The sequence below is a fragment of the Giraffa tippelskirchi genome, chromosome 7, assembly GCF_054371585.1.
Source record: "Giraffa tippelskirchi isolate mGirTip1 chromosome 7, T2T-mGirTip1v1.2.pri, whole genome shotgun sequence".
Classification (NCBI taxonomy): Eukaryota; Metazoa; Chordata; class Mammalia; order Artiodactyla; family Giraffidae; genus Giraffa; species Giraffa tippelskirchi.
Window position 1 is genome coordinate 44,914,754 of NC_137281.1, and position 18,782 is coordinate 44,933,535.

General features: G+C 36.4%; 1 protein-coding gene across 6 annotated transcripts in view; it reads left to right on the top strand.

Moving 5' to 3' along the window:
- The window catches only part of ITFG1 (integrin alpha FG-GAP repeat containing 1), a 276,724-nt gene that overhangs the window by 7,100 nt on the left and 250,842 nt on the right, over positions 1-18,782 (top strand). For all 6 annotated transcript variants that reach the window (XM_081507946.1, XM_081507945.1, XM_081507947.1 and 3 more), the window contains 3 exons: positions 2,211-2,356; positions 3,833-3,890; positions 4,935-5,009. In XM_081507946.1, the coding sequence (XP_081364072.1) occupies positions 2,269-2,356; positions 3,833-3,890; positions 4,935-5,009 (221 nt within the window). In that variant the 5' untranslated portion in view covers positions 2,211-2,268. The remainder of the gene's footprint in view (positions 1-2,210; positions 2,357-3,832; positions 3,891-4,934; positions 5,010-18,782) is intronic.

An 18,782-nucleotide genomic window follows, 5' to 3' on the forward strand; every position in this document is an offset into this window, starting at 1 on the left:
TGTGGATATGTTCCTGGCTGACTGGCATCCTAGGGATTTGGCAGAGCTGGGATCAAAGGCCCATCTATTCCTTTTGTTGACTTTCCATTAACTCCCTGTTTTTAGCCTTAGACCAATATCTTACCATCTCCTGCAACTTAAATCTCTGACATCTGAAACTTCCCAGAAGTAAACTAGTTGATGCCTTGCTGAGCAAGAGGGAAAAAGAACCATCATAGACCTTCAATTAAATCTCTTTTCAGCCTTGTGCCTTATCTTTGTCATCTGGTATTTCTGATGACTCCACATTCTAAGCTTTTCAAAGGTTCTTCAAGGCAAAAAGCTTCTTGAGCCTTTTCTCTAAGCACTTCAAGCTAAAGTATACGTAAGCTATACAGTTGACCATTGAATGATATGGGTCTGAAACGCATACGTCCACTTATATACATATTTTTTTCCCACTAAATACATACTGCAGTTCTATGCTGTCCACAGTTGGTTGCATCTGTGAATGCAGAACCAAGGATGTAGAGGACCAATTGTAAAGTTATATGTGGATTGTCAACTGCAGCTGGTCACTGTTCTTAACCCCACGTGTTCTTCAAGGGTCAGCTCTTGTTTCCTTGCCCCCTGTTAAGTCAATTAGCATCTCTCCATCTGCTGTGTCCTTTCACGATCTCTTTGTCTTTGAGGGTTATGCTTTAAAAAAAATAAAGTTCACTCCATATCATTTTAGTAGGTTCTTTGAAAAAAGAGATAAATGTATATCGCAATCTGTTATTTTTTAAAGTTCAAATTCCTATTTTTAGAGCTATAAAGAAGCAAGGCAATTTTAGGAATAAAACTGGTTAGATAAGTTCCCATCTAGTCCTTTGTAATGTATTCCTGTCTATTTCAGGGTACTTTTTGACCGCAAATCATGGATTTATTTGAACAAGTATTACCACCAAGTATGTGCAGCACATGCATGAGTGCACATACATACATACACAGGTGCACAGCAGGGGTGTGCACTTACATACAGCTTGCTGCATAGTAGCATGTGCAGTTACTATGTCATCATTTTTAAAGACCAGCTACTTTTCAGGGAAAGGTTAAAGTATTGTCAGAATTCTTTGAGAAAACTGGCATTAAAAAAGTATTTTATCATAATGAGAATCAGTTTTAGAGGACAACACAACTGAACTTGAATTCCAGCTATTCCATTTAAGTAGCTGTTTAACTCAGAAAGCAACTTAATTGCTCCAAACCTCAGTTTCTTGGTCTAGTCAGTCAGAAGAACAATACCTATTTCAGGTAATGGAGATGATCAGATAATAATAATAGCTGTTAAGCATTTGATATAATATCTGAGACATAGTGAGTAGCTGTATTAAAATAAAACTGTTATATTTTTTTCTTGATCTTATCCTTGTCAGTATTTTCCTCATTTCACATAATTAAAACCAGTTACAAATTTTTTATATTCGTGATGTCATTTAGAAAATAATTATTCATAGACTATTTGGAAACTGTCTTGCTATTTGTTCTTAAGTAGAAATAAATATAAATTGAATTTAAGGCCTAATTTTTGGTTGGATCACTCAGACAACATTATGACCACACTCCAGAATGTCTTTTTTAAAATTTTCAAGGTTAATATAAACCATTTTAGAATATTTTATTATTAAAGATGTAGAACTAGGTGTGTATGTCTTGATAGTTTATTGCCAGGTTTGGTCAAAAGGAACATATTTTTCATTATGAATCTTGAAAAGCTTTCAGAAATAAAATGATTATTTCAAATCTGCATTGAAATCCAAAATTAAGTAATTTTAAAATAATATCGTTTATAAAATCACAGTGATACTCATTGGTGCTTTAACAATTGATAATCAGCCTCCCTTTGTATAAACACCATTCATGGGTCCTGGTATCTCTGACAAAAGAACTAGGTGAAAGGACTAAGTCAGTACTTAAACATAGAACTGCACTTCCTCTTAATAAATACTTCAGCTTTTTCTCATTTCTTAAGACTCTGTGCATTCATCCTGAATTCTTTCATAGTCCAAGGAAGCCTACATACGTGAAGGATGATAAGCTATTAAAGAAGACAAGGAAATTAATCAGTTCTGTGAATTTTTGTATTTTGCATTGAAAATATTTTTGCATAGTATAATTATAAAAGTGTCCTTTTCTATTATAGCTCTACTGGAATGTTTGTTTATTAAAATGTTTGTTTGTTTGTTTAGTAATTACAGTACATTGATAACCAGTGTAGTCCCAGGGGATTATGATGGAGATTCACAAATGGATGTCCTTCTGACATATCTTCCCAAGAATCATGCCAATGGTGAATTAGGAGCTGTTATCTTCTGGGGACAGAATCAAACATTAGGTAAATTTGTTTTAAGTGTCTTTAATATTTGTCACTGGATATTAAAGGAAAAACATGCATGAATTCTTAGTATTCTTAGGCATGAAAAATAATATTCAAAAATTAGTTCAAAAATGCAGTTCTTGTGTGTCAGTAATTGTCTCTAAAAATCTTTTTAAAAGTCTGATTTCTGATTCTCCCTTTTCAACCTAGAAGTGATCTGCAGTCAACTCCAGGGAACAAAATCCATTCTTGTTAGCTTAAGGAAGAGAGATTTATTAAAAGGTTTTTATGCTTTACAGAGTTATTGGGTTGGCTGAAGAACACACACTAAGTTGAACTTTCAGAAACAATTCTCAAAGCCTTTGAAGAAGATACTGCCTTTTTACCATCAGAAAGCAGCCAGTTGCACAACAGGTGCTCCAGAGTGACACTTGCTCACCAGCAAAATGGATACCCTGCACCCTGCCTCTTAGTACTTACAATTCAGTGATCAGACATTTAAAACAGAAATGGCAGAAACACAGCCTTCACCTCATTCCTGCCTTGCAAAACCCATAGTGTATCTAATTAGCAGGGCTCACATTTTATTCGGAATCTTATATGCAAGATGTCTGAGAAATGCTGTTTTTGGTTTCTGGTCTCCCCAGTACAGGAAAGCACAAAAAGGTTAAAGGTTGAGAGTCTGTCTACCACGCGTGCATGCTAAGTCGCTTCAGTCATCTCCAACTCTTTGTGACCCTATGGACTATAGCTCGCCAGGCTTGCTGTCCATGCGATTCTCCAGGCAAAACAGTCTACCCTTATCTTCCCATGAATCTTCAAATCTTATCTGGAAAACCAGTGAATTACACCTGAATGGGCAATTTTGTTCATAGAACCAGATTTCAAGGACTGAGGAGGAGAGGAGGGCATGGACATTTTAGAATCAAGTAGTTTTGCACATATTGGGTTCTTTACAGCAAAATCTTAATTGTCAACTGCGCTAGTGGTAAACTGTATATAAAGAAGACTCATGTAAGAGATTTTCAGAATGAAGACTCAAAAGGAAGTTATTATAATGCTGATATCTTCACTGAAGTATGAAAGTGAAAGTGTTAGTCTCTCAGTCGTGTCCAACACTGCGACCCCCATGGACTGTAACCTGCCTGGATCCTCTGTCCAGGCAATTCTCCAGGCAAGAATACTGGACTCAGTTGCCATTCCCTCCTCTAGGAGATCTTCCATACCCAGGGATTGAACCTATGTCTCCCGTATTGCAGACAGATTCTTTACTGTCTGAGCCATCAGGGAAGCCCATAAACTTCCCCAATAGTTTATCTGTACAAACTTGATGTCCACTTAAGTTATAGTGTCTCATTAGTGATTAATGGTGAAAGTTGGAATTAGTTAGAGATGAATCTTGAAAAGAATAAAAGATTATCCTGTTCCCTAAGTGCAGATATAAACAATAATATAAAATGCCTGTTCATTTATATATTTTCTTTTCTTTTACAGAGCCTAGTAATATGACCATACTCAATAGGACTTTTCAAGATGAACCACTAATTATGGAGTAAGTATGTGCTTGCTTCCCTTTAGATGATTTAAACTTACAAACATAAAATAAAATCTTTCACATAGGAAACTACTTTGCTCAGTTGTATTGGCTCTATATTCATTCTCCCTTTAATGCTGATAGGGGCCTGCCCTCTTAATTATATGATATTCATTTGCCATGATGGAAGAAAGAGAAAAATGAAATTCATTATTTTGGAAAAAGAGATTTGTCTTTTTGCTTTTGTCATAATAGCTTTGAATGTGTCCATAATGGATCTTTATTGATCCTAGCCATGTCATTATTCAAAGAACTAAGATAACTGTTTTTGGATAAAACTGTTAGTGCTTGATTGGCAGATATGAAGAGTAGAGGATTTCCTCTAGTGACTTAGAACGATTTCTATATTAAGGAAAAACTTTGTCCTTTTTTACAACTCTTGCTTAGCATTATCATTTATCTCCTCAAAGTAGACTCATGTACCAACATAAGGTTAATTCAAATAGATGTTAGGATTCTGTTAATGATAGATACTATCTTGGGGACTAAACAATGTACAGCCACATTCTTGCTTCCAGTGCTGCCTTTTGTACAGTTATTAAGATCATAGTTGTACATCAATAGGTCAGTGACTATTAGAAGTCTGAACTTTAATCCATAGGGAGGGTCATGATTCTGAATTTACAGTCTCCTTATTACTCAGAGATAGGCTAGACTATGCAGAGGCTACAGACAACACCAAAATCTCACAACAGAAGTTTTTTTCTTGCTCATACTGCATGTCCATTGTGGGTCACTGATAGTCTGTGCTCTTTTGCTAGCACTCAGAGTGTCTTACAGGCCTGATTGTCTCTGGAGCTGAGCCATCTGAAACATGTTCTTATTGCCGAGGTGGCTAGAGGGTCCAATAACAAAAGTTAAACTTGTCACTTCTGACATTCCATTGACTACAACAGCTGCTGTTGTATGTTTACCACACCTACCCAAAGTTTTTTTTTAATTAAATTGGAATTGAGAATTTAATAGAATAGCTGCTTAATGTTTTTAATGTTTTCTTTTCAGCTTCAATGGTGACTTAATTCCTGATATATTTGGTATCACAAATGAATCCAGCCAGCCACAGATACTATTAGGAAAGTGAGTAAATATGATTATAACCATGTAATTAATTGTACTTGTTGGTGCTAGAGGGACTGTGTGTCTGTATGAACTGATTGCTTTTACCATTGGGGGAAAAACTCCATCTTATTGGAAATCCTTAATTTTTAAAAGGACGTTTGGTCAACATAAAGTTTTCTCAAACAGTATGGATTTGATCTGCCACTGGTTTCTGTGTAGAGCCAGTTTAATCATTTTATCCCTCTAGAAATTAGAGATACAAGCTTTGCAAGTCCCCATTTAAATATTGGTTCATTAGATAGTCTTAGAAATGGCAAGATTTAGTTTGAATACAATGGATAGCTGCCATCTTGATTGATTTCTCCACCTTACTCATGTTAACTCCCATATGTTTACTGATAAGCCTTGTTCCTTCTGTGTTCAGAGAGCAATTAATAATTGCCTGAAAATGTAAACATTTCTCTCTAAGCTCTGGAAACTTTTCCATGTATACTCTATCTTTGACCAGTCTGTGTGCTTGTGCATATCCAAGAATGCCACTCTTAGGGAAAACTGCCTGTAATCTTGTGATTCGAAGATTTCCATTATAGTTCCTCTAGATTTGAAAAGAACTGTCCTCCTAACACAAGAATTGATGATAGCAAGATACTTTTCATGGGATACCTTCAACTTGGTTAATGTTTTCTATATTTGATAAAGTATACATTTTAAGAGTACTGAATACTTTTTTTTTTTTCTTCGCTTTCCAGCAAGTGTAGGGAACCATCTTTATCAATTTGTCTTCCCAGGTACTATAAATCTAATGAATTTTCCTTCTGTGTTTTGGAGAAGTAATGTATTTTTATGATTAGTTTTCAAAATGTGATTCACAGGCACAAAGATGAGTAAATTGTCAAAATTTGAGCTATTCTGAGGTGAAACTGTCACATTTTCTATCACTTTTTCTTTTAAAGTTCTCAGTAAAGAATATGAGTGTTTTTATGCTAGTCATAGTGACCTTTTAAAAGACTTACTGTGAATCTTTAATGAAAAACCCATTTTTTTCCTCAAACTTTGAAAACTGTTTGGAAGAGCACACTGCTTGAGAGACCAACTGGATCTAGATCTTGCTTTGCCGCTGCAGCCACCTCTGAGAGGCACTGGGTGTGGGTGTGAAGTCACGGGCCACTCCCCTGCTTGTTTACCTTGGGGAACAATGTGATTGAGAATGTGGTGGTGATTTCTGGTCTGGTTTATTTTATGGTAATCTCTGTTATTTTATGATAATCTCCATTTTAGTGACAGAAATATTTAGAATATCTTTAATATGATGTGGCTTGACCTTATGAAAAGTAAACTTATGAAACAGCTATTGTAGATAATTGAAAAATAACAACTGCCTAGAAAAAAATAACTTCCTAGATATTATGTGATAATGTCATAAATTATTTATTTGTTCTGAATTCTAGATGAGAGTTTTTTTGTCCTCTGATGCTTCTTTAAAAATTTATTCTGCCTGAAGATGTATTCACTTTTACTTTTTTATACATTATACTCTGATATACTACAGTATACTGGAGTGGTACTCTGCTGTTTCATGATATTTATCATTTAAACTTCAGTTACAGATTAAACAATAGTGGCTAACCATATTATAGGTCACAAGTTTGTATCCAAGATTTGTCCTGATAGGAACTTTTTAAATGAAGTTATGTCAACTGGCAGCAAAGAATTTCTGTCAAGAGCATTGTTAGGATGGATGACTGTAGCTAGCATTATCATGATTTAGACAATAGAAAGCTGAAGATTTCTCTATTGGGGCAAGCATTAATATGTTACTAAAATAAGATAAATGCATTTAGTCATATCCATTTTATAAGTTAAAGACATATGATTAGGTGCATAAGTTAAAAAGCCATCGGTATTAACATTTTGGACTATTTGTGTGACTTCAGTTTGGCAGTGCACTCCTATCTATCAGGAAATCTAATCTACCTTTTGCAGCTTAAATATTGTGCTTATTTATGCCAGACCCCAAGATTATCTTAATCAAATTTGACTCGAACCTAAACTTTCTGGAAAATTTGGCAATGATCTTTGAATAGAGTGCTAAGTATTCCCGTGGGATTGTGCTGGAAAGCCCATGGCTATAAGTGGTCCAGTACAGGCATGGAAACAGGAGACTGCCCACAGGTAAAACTAGCATGATTAGTTTGTCCGGAGTAACTGTGCAGGTGGTCAGTCTAAGCCAGCGACAGAGATAGGCAGAAGAATCCCTTTTTAACTTGGTACAGTGAGGGTTATCTGATAAGGACAGGAATGGTGCTAAATCTGCTGAGATGCCAGAAATAATTGAAGTGTGTGAAATGTGCAAAGGTGAGGCTTCAGTTTGCGCCTCCACCTCATTTCATTATGACTTGAAATAATGTAATAATGTGCCGCATTATTTAGAAATAACACCTAACTGTTAAGTGTTAGAGTAGCTTTTGCAATGATATGAGGTTATTGTTAATGAGCATTTTCTGTAAAAGGGTATTTGGAACTGATGTTGCATAAGCGTTCAGAATATTGTTTTTAGTACTGATGTGAAAACACTTGTACCTGTAATTTTAATCAAAGCCAAATGTAATGTTGGTCTGTTCAGATTTTCTATGATTCATATACAGAATTCAAACATATTACTGGGTCAGGCCCAAGGTGTACACCTGAGAATATTAATGTAGGTATGTGACAAACTTTTGTCATATTCTTTACTTCATAAGTATCTGCTTGAATATTTTGAATAAAATATTAATGGCACTGGAAGCAGCCATTTTTAACTTATTTATGTGGGTGGATATTTTTCCTCCATTAGCAAAAAAAACTATCTTCTATTTAAATATAGGTATTTAATTTCAATTCAGAAATCCCTTTTTTGTATGTAACCATGTAATCTTCTCACATTATAATCAATGACTGATTTATTAAATCACCATTCATTTTTGCTGCTGATTTTGTTTGCTTGCTGGAGCATTACAGAAAATACTGCCAATATTTATCTTAATGAAATTATATGATATTTTTCATGTAAATCTATTATTGAGAAAAAATATGAAAATTAAGAGATTTATAATGCAAAAGGAAACCAAGTAAGAGCTCTCAAGAGAGCTTTTAACTTTATTATCAGCATTAGTACTCATAATCTTAACTGAAAAGCTAGCGCTGAGATGATTCATATTTTCTTAGAATTCCCCTACCAGCCCCCTCTCTTTCTCACCTTATACACTGTATGTATTTTGAACATTGTTGTTTAAAGAAATCTATTAGGACTTGAGGAATAAGTTTTTTATTGGTATTTGCATAGAACCAGAGCATCAGTTTTCTAACTTTTCTCGTTTCCTAAAGAAACTTTGCAATTGGAGATGAATTCACTGATTCTCTCTTTTCTCTTCTAGACCTTTTTTTTTTTTCTCAAAATTAAGCCACAGAAATTGTGAAAAGCTTTAGCCTGAGGCCTTAGAATAGTATATGCTGTCATTATTTCCAGTGACATGTTACTCAAAGATCCATAATTTTATTTCCTGGAGTCCTATCAGAAGCTTTGGGGAGTCAGTTAAATGACCCCGGATTCCCTGGTGATTTATCATACTGCTTTGTTCTATGTTCTGGTTGGCAGTGTTGTGTGTAAGTGAACTTTTGATTTTTTCTAAGTGAATTTAAAATGTTATTCTTAAAATTTATTCACTGTTTTTAGTTAAATGTTACATTTTTTAGATGTATTTCCTTTGTAGTAATCTTTCAGAAAAAGAGCTTCTTTTGAGTTTCTGTGCGAGTAAATTCAGCCATAATAGTTCATCATGAATATTGATGAATTTAAAAGTGTTTTGAATTCATATCTCTATTAGCATATATCAAAAAATTTGTTTCCTTCTTTGAGATGAAACCGTTTTCTTTTACTTACTACTTTTTGCATATGTAACAAGCACAGTTAGAGAAGTTTATGTATAGAGCAAATTTTGAGTAAGCTTGGTATATATTATCATTTCAATTTAGGGTAAAATGAATCAAAAGAATTTGTAATTCCTGAAACTGCAGGTTAAGTCCTCTTTCATTAGCATCCTATTGCATGATTTAAGTATGTATATGCTGTTGAGAATCCCCTACAAATACCTGGTTTTTAACAGTCTAGACGCCTAGGTTCTGAGCAACATGTAGTTCCCTGAGTTCCATAGTAGTCCTAAGTAGAGATGGGAGCCTGTAGTTCTCCTGAGACTTCCAATTCTTCCATCTGCCTGACCTAGGATTTCTCTCAGGTGTAATATTACCCTATGGAGGTAGGAACTTTTTGATGAATTAAGGCTATGGCTCAAAGAAATCTCCACATTCTCTTTTACGAACGTAAGATGCTATTTCTTAGAGGTCCTTAAGGTTTGTCTGGTCTGTCCCACACCTTTGATTCTAATAGAGGTCCAAGAGTGAATGAATAACCCATCAACTACTTACCAGAGTAATTTTGTTCTCCAGAGATGCTTATTTTCCCACTCTTCTCTTATGTATCCAGCTGCTCACCATGCCCCTTCTGAGGAAGCATACTTCAGGTTGTATGATTTATTGTGCTCTGTAAGGCTTGGGATTGGATGGGGAACGATGAGAAGAAAGAAAATCTCAAACAAGCCTATTTTTAAATAACTACTTAGTAACTCTGGAGTTGGCGCTTTGCATGAATTGTCTCATGTTTTTCTCACAACAGATAGCTATGTAGCTCAAGAGGCTCTCAAGGAGCCAGCTAATTCAAAGGTGAAGTGACCATGGCAGTATATAAATAAGTGGCAGATCTGGCATTTGAATCTTGGTCTTCCAAGATTGTGTTCTTGCCTTCAATTATGTGCAGCCATTACCATTGTTCTAGATACAGAGGGCCTTGGTGGTGCTCCAACATGGTTAGCTTAGAATTCCTCATAGCACAGTGGTTGTTTTCCGAGAAGGAGCAATACAAGAGGTGTAGACAGAAGCTTGAGATCTCTTTAAGGCCCAGTCCTAGCAGTTAAACAGCATCACTGCTGCATTCTAATCAGAGAACTAGCTAATATTCTAGGGAATTTGAGGATTATGGATTCTACCTGTTGATGTGAGCATATCTTAATTGAAATGTACAAGAGTATGTGGGATAGGAAATAATGTGGCCATCTGGAAACAGTTTGCTGCTGCTGCTGCTGCTAGGTCGCATCAGTTGTGTCCAACTCTGCACGACCCCATAGATGGCAGCCTACCAGGCTCCGCCATCCCTGGGATTCTCCAGGCAAGAACACTGGAGTGGGTTGCCATTTCCTTCTCCAATGCATGCAAGTGGAAAGTGAAAGTGAAATCGCTCAGTCGTATCCGACTCTTTGTGACCCCATGGACTGCAGCCCACCAGGCTCCTCCGTCCATGGGATTCTCCAGGCAAAAGTACTGGAGTGGGTTGCCATTGCCTTCTCCGGGAAACACAGTTTAGTGGGCTATGTTTATTTACTTTACAATAAGTGAAGACTTAAAAAGGAATTTGCAGACACAGATTATTTAAGCAGCTAGATCCTCAGGTTTCATAGGTACTCCTACCTAAAATTGATGAGCCTGAGTATGTACCCATTATCACTATAACTTTCTTCTCCTTCATATAAGAATGCCATATTCCTTGAGGCTTCCCTGGTGGCGCAGCAGTAGAGAATCCGCCTGCAGTGAAGGAACCTCAGGAGACATGGGTCCGATCCCTGGGTTGGGAAGATTCCATGGAGGAGGGCATGGCAACCCACTCCAGTATTCTTGCCTGAAGAATCCCATGGTCAGAGGAGCCTGGCTGACTACAGTCCATAGGGTCACAAAGAGTCAGACACAACTGAAATGACTTAGCACACCATATTCCTTACCCTTCCTAAATCTCATTAATGGTACATTTTCAGGGGAGTAAAAACCCATAGAGCATCAAACACAGATACAGTAAACTAATAGAATTTCCAGGTTTTCCTCTTTCATAATACCTTCAGATGAAGCTTGGCAGCAAAAAGAGCACTTTGATCCATATTTAAGATGTTCTGAACTCAGGTGTGCTAGAGAAGGGTTGTGGGAGTAATGACAGCTTTTGTTAAATAACTTTGCTTCCTCCATTCCCTGACTGTCAAAGAATCTAATAATTGCTAAGAGAGGGTCCTGGGAGAGCATAGCAAAGAGTATCGATAAGAAACACCAATTTCAACAAAGCCAACCTTTTAGCTATTCTTAGAACTTTGTCCCTAAGACACATAATTAAATGGAAAGAAGGTATTTGTCATGCCAGTGTAGTTTGGGATCATGACAATGATTATTTCAGGTGTGACTGGAATGTTCTCAAGGACCACTAAACCTATGGATAAAACTTGTACATAATTTATTTCATTTTTGGTATGCATTTTTTATAACATAGTAGGTAAAATCTATTTTATCAAATCATGTCAAGAAAATTCCATTTAAAGTCAAATATCTTATTTTGTCTTATGAAACATTTACTCTTTTCTTTCTCGTATTGATAGAAAATAAACTTACATGTTGGTTCCATGAGTGAAATAATTTTTTGTAATGTATACCTTTTCCCCTTATTAAAGTCATAGGGGGAAATGTGGTATGTCTAAAGAAATAAGAAAGAAATGGTATTATTTCTCATTTTTATGATTACTTTTATTTAATTACTCCAAAAGCCAGATTCCAGAGTTCAATATTCACATACATTTAATCGACTAATACATTTTTATCATACTTACTATATTATAAATTATTTTAGCTGTATTTCACATTGCATTGCTTCAAGTTCACTAAAGAGAAACAGCATGTTACTTTACTATCTTATTCTTATAACCTATTATGAAAATTGTTAAATCAATTTTCTCAAAATTACTTTGTTTTAATCTTGACTGCTTTTAGTAATCTTTCCAATGATATATAATGTGTACTTTTCTCAGCAGTTTTTACATTATTCCTTAAAACACATGCTAACACATTTATTTTAATTGAAAAAATGAGATCAAACTCTTAACACAAAATAATCTTCATTTGGAGATTGGTTTGACAGTGAGGACTGGATTTGTTGGTTGGATCATACGGCAAACATTTTCCGTTAAGTTGAATAAGGTAGCTCTAATTTTTTTTTTTTTTACTTTTATTATGGAAAAATTTAAACATATGGAAAGGTGGAACATATGGGACAGTGAATTTGCATGTAATATACCAACTAAACTCAGCAACTCTTGGCCAGTCTTATATCCTTCACAACTTTCCCTTCATTTCCCTCTCTCACTCCCTCCCCCGACATTTTTTAATCTATAAATATTTATGTATATACCTCTAAAAAAAAAGATGTTTAAAAAATTTCCAGGGAGGTTGTAATGAACATACATGAACAAGATTTCTTAATATCTGTATCTAAAAATGATGAAGAAAAAGTGTAGACTTTATGCTTAATACTGTCTCATTCTAACAATGTCATGCTATTTAAAGATAAGTAAACTAATATTTTAAAATTCCATTCATCTCTTCAAAAAATGAATTTCCAGTAAAATTTTACCTTTCATTTAAGAAGCTATCAAAGCATGTGCATTTTCATCAGTTGTACAGTAGTAGTTAAAATAACCTCAAAGAGAATTTTTTTTAACACTTGGATACATGAAGCCAATTTAAATACCAATTTGAAGACGTACATTTCTTGGAGATACATGATAGAGTGATCACTGAAAAGACCAGATATAAAAACATCTTACATCTTCATAAAATTTTGTAAGAAAATTTAAAATACAAGCTCAAGGATAAAAGGAAGAGGAGTTTTTTCTGTGGTTCATGGGTATATGTGGATGATGGTGGGTAGCAGTCAGTATGGTATCTATATTCCATATTCACTGAATACATTTTTAAGGATAATCATTTTTATTTTTTTATTGAAGTTTAATTGCTATACAGTATTGTATACATTGCACATGTACAATATAGTGATTCACAATTTTAAGCATTATATTGCCATTTATAGTTATTATAAAATATTGACTCTATTCCCTGTGTTGTATAATATATCTTCGCTTTATACTTAATAGTTTATATCTCTTACTCCCCTGCCACTGTATTGTCCCTCCTCCTTCCTGCTCCCTACTTGTAACCACTAGTTTATTCTCTGTTATATTTGTGAGCCAACCTCCTTGTTTTTTATTATATTCACTAGTTTCTTGTATTTTTTTAGATTCCACATACTGGTAATATCTTACAGTGTTTATCTTTGTCTAACACATTTTACTTAGCATAATGCTCTCCAAGTTTTGCTTTTTATGGATGAGTAGGTATTCCATTGTGAGTATATGTGGGCATGTGTGTATACCTCTGTCACACACATAAGCACACATATTTATATATGTATAACATAGATCACATCTTCTTTATCCGTTCATCTGTCAGACACTTAGGTTGCTTGCATGTCTTGGCTTTTGTAAGTAATGCTGTTATGAATGTGTATCTTTTTGAAGTAGTGTTTTTATTTTTTTAAGATATATATATATCCAGGGGTGGAATTGCTGGATTATATGGTAGCTCTATTTTTATTTCTTTGTAATTTTTAATAAATGTTATGTATGTATTTATTTATTTTGGGCTGTGCAGGCTTTTCTCTAGTTGTAGTGAACGGGACTGCTCTCTAGTTGTGGTGTGTGGCTTCCCTGCAGCGGCCTCTCTTGTTGTGGAGCACAGGCTCTAGGCGCTCAGGCTTCAGTAGCTGTGGCTCTCGGGCTCTAGAGCACAGGCTCAGTGGTTGGGGCACACAGGCCCAGCTGCTCCATGACATGTGGAATCTTCCCGGATCAGGGATCAAATCCATGTCTTCTGCATTGGCAGGCAGGTTTTTCACCACTGAGCCACCAGGGAGGCCCTACTCTATTTTTAATATTTGAGAAACCTCCATACTGTTTTTCACAGTGGCTGTACCAATTTATATTTCTACCAACAGTGTGCCAGGGTTCCCTTTTCTCCACATCCTCATCAACATTTGTTATTTGTGTTTTTTTTGATGATAACTATTCTGACAGGTGTGAAGTGATGTCTCATTATAGTTTTGATTTACATTTCTCTGATAATTAGCAATTTTGAGCATCTTTTCATGTGCCTTTTGTCCATCTGCATTTTCTCTTTGGAAAAATGTCTATTCAGTACTTCTGTCGCAGAGTCAGACACAACTGAGAGACTTTCACTTTTTCTTTTGTCTTTGATTAATTGACTGTAAGTACATAGGTTTATTTCTGGGCTGTTTTGTTCCATTAGATAATCATTTTATTTTAAAAATATCAGTAATTCTAACAGATTTAAGTATTTACGTATTTTGTAGCTATTTGTGGCTCAAATATTCAGCCGTGTCTGATTCTTTGCAGCCCCTTGTACTATAGTTTGCCAGGGTTCTCTAAGCATGGGATTCTCTCAGCAAGAAGACTGGAGTGGAGTGCCATTTCCTCCTCCAGGGAATCTTCCCGAATTAGAGATCAAACCCATGTCTCTTATGTCTCTTGACCTGAAAAGATATTTAAGATAATGAAAACATTTACATTGCTTTCTTAGAAATGAGCTTAAATGCATTAAGGGATATATCTGTGTTTAGTTGCTCAGTCGTTCCTGTACGAGTCTTTGTGACCCTTTGGACGGTAGACTGCCAGGCTCCTCTGTCCATGAAATTTTCCAGGCAAGAATCCTGGAGGAGCTTGCCATTTCCTCCTCCAGGGGACCTTCCCGACCCAGGGATCAAAACTCCATCTCCTGTGTCTCTTGCGTTGCAGGCAGACGCTTTATCTGCTGAGCCATCAGGTTTTTCTGAATTCTTTTAGAGTCTGTTTGAGCAAAAATGTTTTAAAGCCGCTGGACTAGGCAGCGTGGAGAAGCATACTAGACCCATACTGACAGTAGAGCCATCTCCTACTAACTGCTTTTACCTGAGTATCTTAAAAACAACTCAGTATAAGCTGATCATTGAAAAGTGGGTGGATGAGCAGTCATTTCTAAGAGCTGTTACTATAGGCAACTAAAAGCTACAGTTGACATTAATTACATTTAAATTTATTCTTTGACAAATTCTATTCTTTGAAATTGAGGGTGATGATGCCCAGAAATGAACACTTTGACATAATTATGTTTCCTGTGGGGAGATGGCAGGGAGGAGGGTGGGGGACAAATAACTGGAATTTTCTACAGAGGTTAAAACATCTTAACAGATAGATTCATCTTGGCTCTCAGAACTGCCCGCTTTTTCATCTCTGCTGTTTTTTTCCTTTGTCAGCAGAGCAGTTTGCATCTGTGACCTTGCCCTTCAAACAGAGTTGAGGAAATTATAGTTTATATGGGTATAGTTGCTTTAAAAATATGGTGTCTGCTTTTTTTTGTTGTTTGTCTGTTTTTACTGTGCTGAGTTTCTGTTGCTGTGCAGGTTTTCTCTAGCTGCTGCCAGCAGGGGCTACTCTCTAGGTGCGGTACCTGGGCTTCTTATTGCAGCAGCTTCTCTTTTGTGGAGCCTGGGCTCTAGGGCACATGGGCTTTGAAAGTTGTGGCATGTGCGCTCAGTAGTTGTGGTTCCTGGGCTCTAAAACACAGGCTCAAGCAGCATGTGGGATCTTCCCAGACATGGTGTTGAAACTGTATTTCATGCTTTAGCAGGTGGATTCTTTTCCACCGAGCCCCAGGGAAGTTTCCTGGTGTGTTTCTTAGTGAAAAACTATGTTGTGTACAAAGAGCAGCATTAAAGGCAAGAGGAGAAATGAATTTTATTTTCAGCTGTTTAAATTTTTAAACAATTTAATTCTGTTAAACAACTGCAGAGACAGTTTTCAGTCATCTTAAAATGCACCACAAAAGAAACGGAAGCTCTTTCTCTCTCCCCTCACTTTGGTTTGGTAAGTCATCAGAATGGTAAACAGACACTATTTGTAAAATAGATACTTATAGATAAAATAAACTATAAGGATCTGCTAACTGCCTTTTAAGAGATATTAATGTAAAAAGTATAAAACTTAAAATACTGTCAAGAACTTTAATATTGATTTGAAATGTTCAAGATAGCAATATTGCAGTTGATGTTTCAGTAGGGGTTGCAAACTCAAATGTCTAATGGAGCCCAGAAGGAAACCAAAGTGAGTGAACAGTTTGGAAAGACTGGACCTTGACCTGCCTGGAGGCACTTGCTGTGTCTGAAAAGGGCCAGTTGGTTGCCAGACTTAATATTTCAAAAGAAGCTGGAAATCTTAATTTTTATTTGAAGTATGATTTTTAATTTGTTTTACTTCTGAATTCAAACTTTTTAAAACAATGGTAGGTCAAATAAAATATATCTTTAATCTGCATTTGGCCCATAGTCTGCCACTTTATAATGTTTGCTGTATCACTATTCTAGATTCTTCATTTGAAATGTGTGTTTTGTTAAATAGCTCCTAGGAGAAAATGTCAAAAATTAGTAGTTGAGGTTTTCCAAAATTCAGGCTATAACTTATTTCAAAGCAAACCTATAAAAAATTATGTGAGAACTTTAAATCAATAACCGTTTGCGTTTTAATTAAAGACAGCCACATGATTAACCTCATAGAGCTCATCTATGTAAAAGTTGTGTTTTCTTAATTCCCTCTTGGCCTATACTTAGAAGTTTGTTGAGAACCTGAGAAAACTCTTCTAAAATGACTTTATGTTAAATTTGTCATAGAAACTCTAGCCTGAGTCTCATTATTTTGTACGTAATTAGAACAGTATAAAAGGCAAAAAGAGATGACACTGAAAGATGAACTCCCCGGGTCAGTAGGTGCCCAGTATGCTACTGGAGATCAGTGGAGAAATAACTCTAGAAAGAATGAAGAGACAAAGCAAAAACAACACCCAGTTGTGGATGTGACTGGTGATGGAAGTAAAGTCCTATGCTATAAAGAGCAGTATTGCATAGGAACCTGGAATGTTAGGTCCATGAATCAAGGCAAATGGGAAGTGGTCAAACAGAATGTGGCAAGCATGAACATCGACATTTTAGGAATCAGCAAACTAAAATGGACTGGAATGGGTGAATTTAACTCAGATGACCCATTATATCGACTACTGTGGCCAACAATCCCTTAGAAGAAATGCAGTAGCAATGACAGTCAACAAAAGAATCCAAAATGCAGTACTTGGATGCAGTCTCAAAAACGACAGAATGATCTCTGTTCGTTTCCAAGGCAAACCATTCAATATCACGGTAATCCAAGTCTATGCCCCAACAAGTAATACTGAAGAAGCTGACGTTGAACAGTTCATTGAAGACCTACAAGACCTTCTAGAACTAACACCCAAAAAAGATATCCTTTTCATTATAGGGGACTAGAATGCAAAAGTAGGAAGTCAAGCAATACCTGGAGTAACAGGCAAATTTGGCCTTGGAGTACAGAATGAAGCAGGGCAAAGGCTAATAGAGTTTTGCCAAGAGAATGCACTGGTCACAGCAAACACCCTCTTCCAACAACACGAGAGAAGACTCTACATATGGACATCACCAGATGGTCAACACCAAAATCAGATTGATTATATTCTTTGCAGCCAAAGATGGAGAAGTTCTAGACAGTCAGCAAAAACAAGACCAGGAGCTGACTGTGGCACAGACTATGAATGCCTTATTGCCATATTCAGACTGAAATTGAAGAAAGTGGGGAAAACCACTAGACCATTCAGGTATGACCTAAATTGAATACCTTACGATTATACAGTGGAAGTGTATAGAAATAGATTTAAGGGACTAGATATGATAGACAGAGTGCTTGAAGAAATATGTGTAGAGGTTCATGACATTGTACAGGAGGCAGGGATCAAGACTGTCCCCAAGGAAAATAAATGTAAAAAGGCAAAAATTTTTGTCTAAGGAAGCCTGACAAATAGCTGTGAATAAAAGAGAGGCGAAAGGCAAAGGAGAAAAGGAAAGATATACCCATTTGAATGAGAGTTCCATAGACCAGCAAGGAGAGATAAGAAAGCCTTCCTCAAAGATCAGTGCAAAGAAATAGAGGAAAACAGTAGAATGGGAAAGTCTAGAGATCTCTTCAAGAAAACTAGAGATACCAAGGGAACAGTTTGTGCAAAGATGGGCTCAATAAAGGACAGAAATGGTGTGGGCCTAACAGAAGCAGAAGATATTAAGAAGAAATGGCAAGAATACATGGAAGAACTGTACAAAAAAGATCTTCGCGACCCAGATAATCACGATGGTGTGATCACTCACCTAAAGCCGGCCACCCTAGAATGCGAAGTCAAGTGGGCCTTAGGAAGTATCGCTACGAACAAAGCTAGTGGAGGTGATGGAATTCCAGTTGAGCTATTTCAAATCCTAAAAGATGATACTGTTAAAGTGCTGCAGTCAATATGCCAGCAAATCTGGAAAACTCAGCAGTGGCCACAGGACTGGAAAAGGTCAGTTTTCATTCCAATCCCAAAGAAACACAATGCCAAAGAATGCTCAAACTACCCCACAATTACACTCATCTCACATGCTAGTTAAAGAAGGCGATGGCACCCCACTCCAGTACTCTTGCCTGGAAAATCACATGGATGGAGGAGCCTGGTAGGCTACAGTCCATGAGGTCGCAAAGAGTCGGACATGACTGAGCGACTTCACTTTCACTTTTCACTTTCATGCATTGGAGAAGGAAATGGCAACCCACTCCAGTGTTCTTGCCTGGAGAATCCCAGGGACAGGGGAGCCTGGTGGGCTGCCGTCTATGGGGTTGCACAGAGTCGAACACGACTGAAGCGACCTAGCAGCAGCAGCAGCAGCACATGCTAGTAAAGTAATGCTCAAAATTC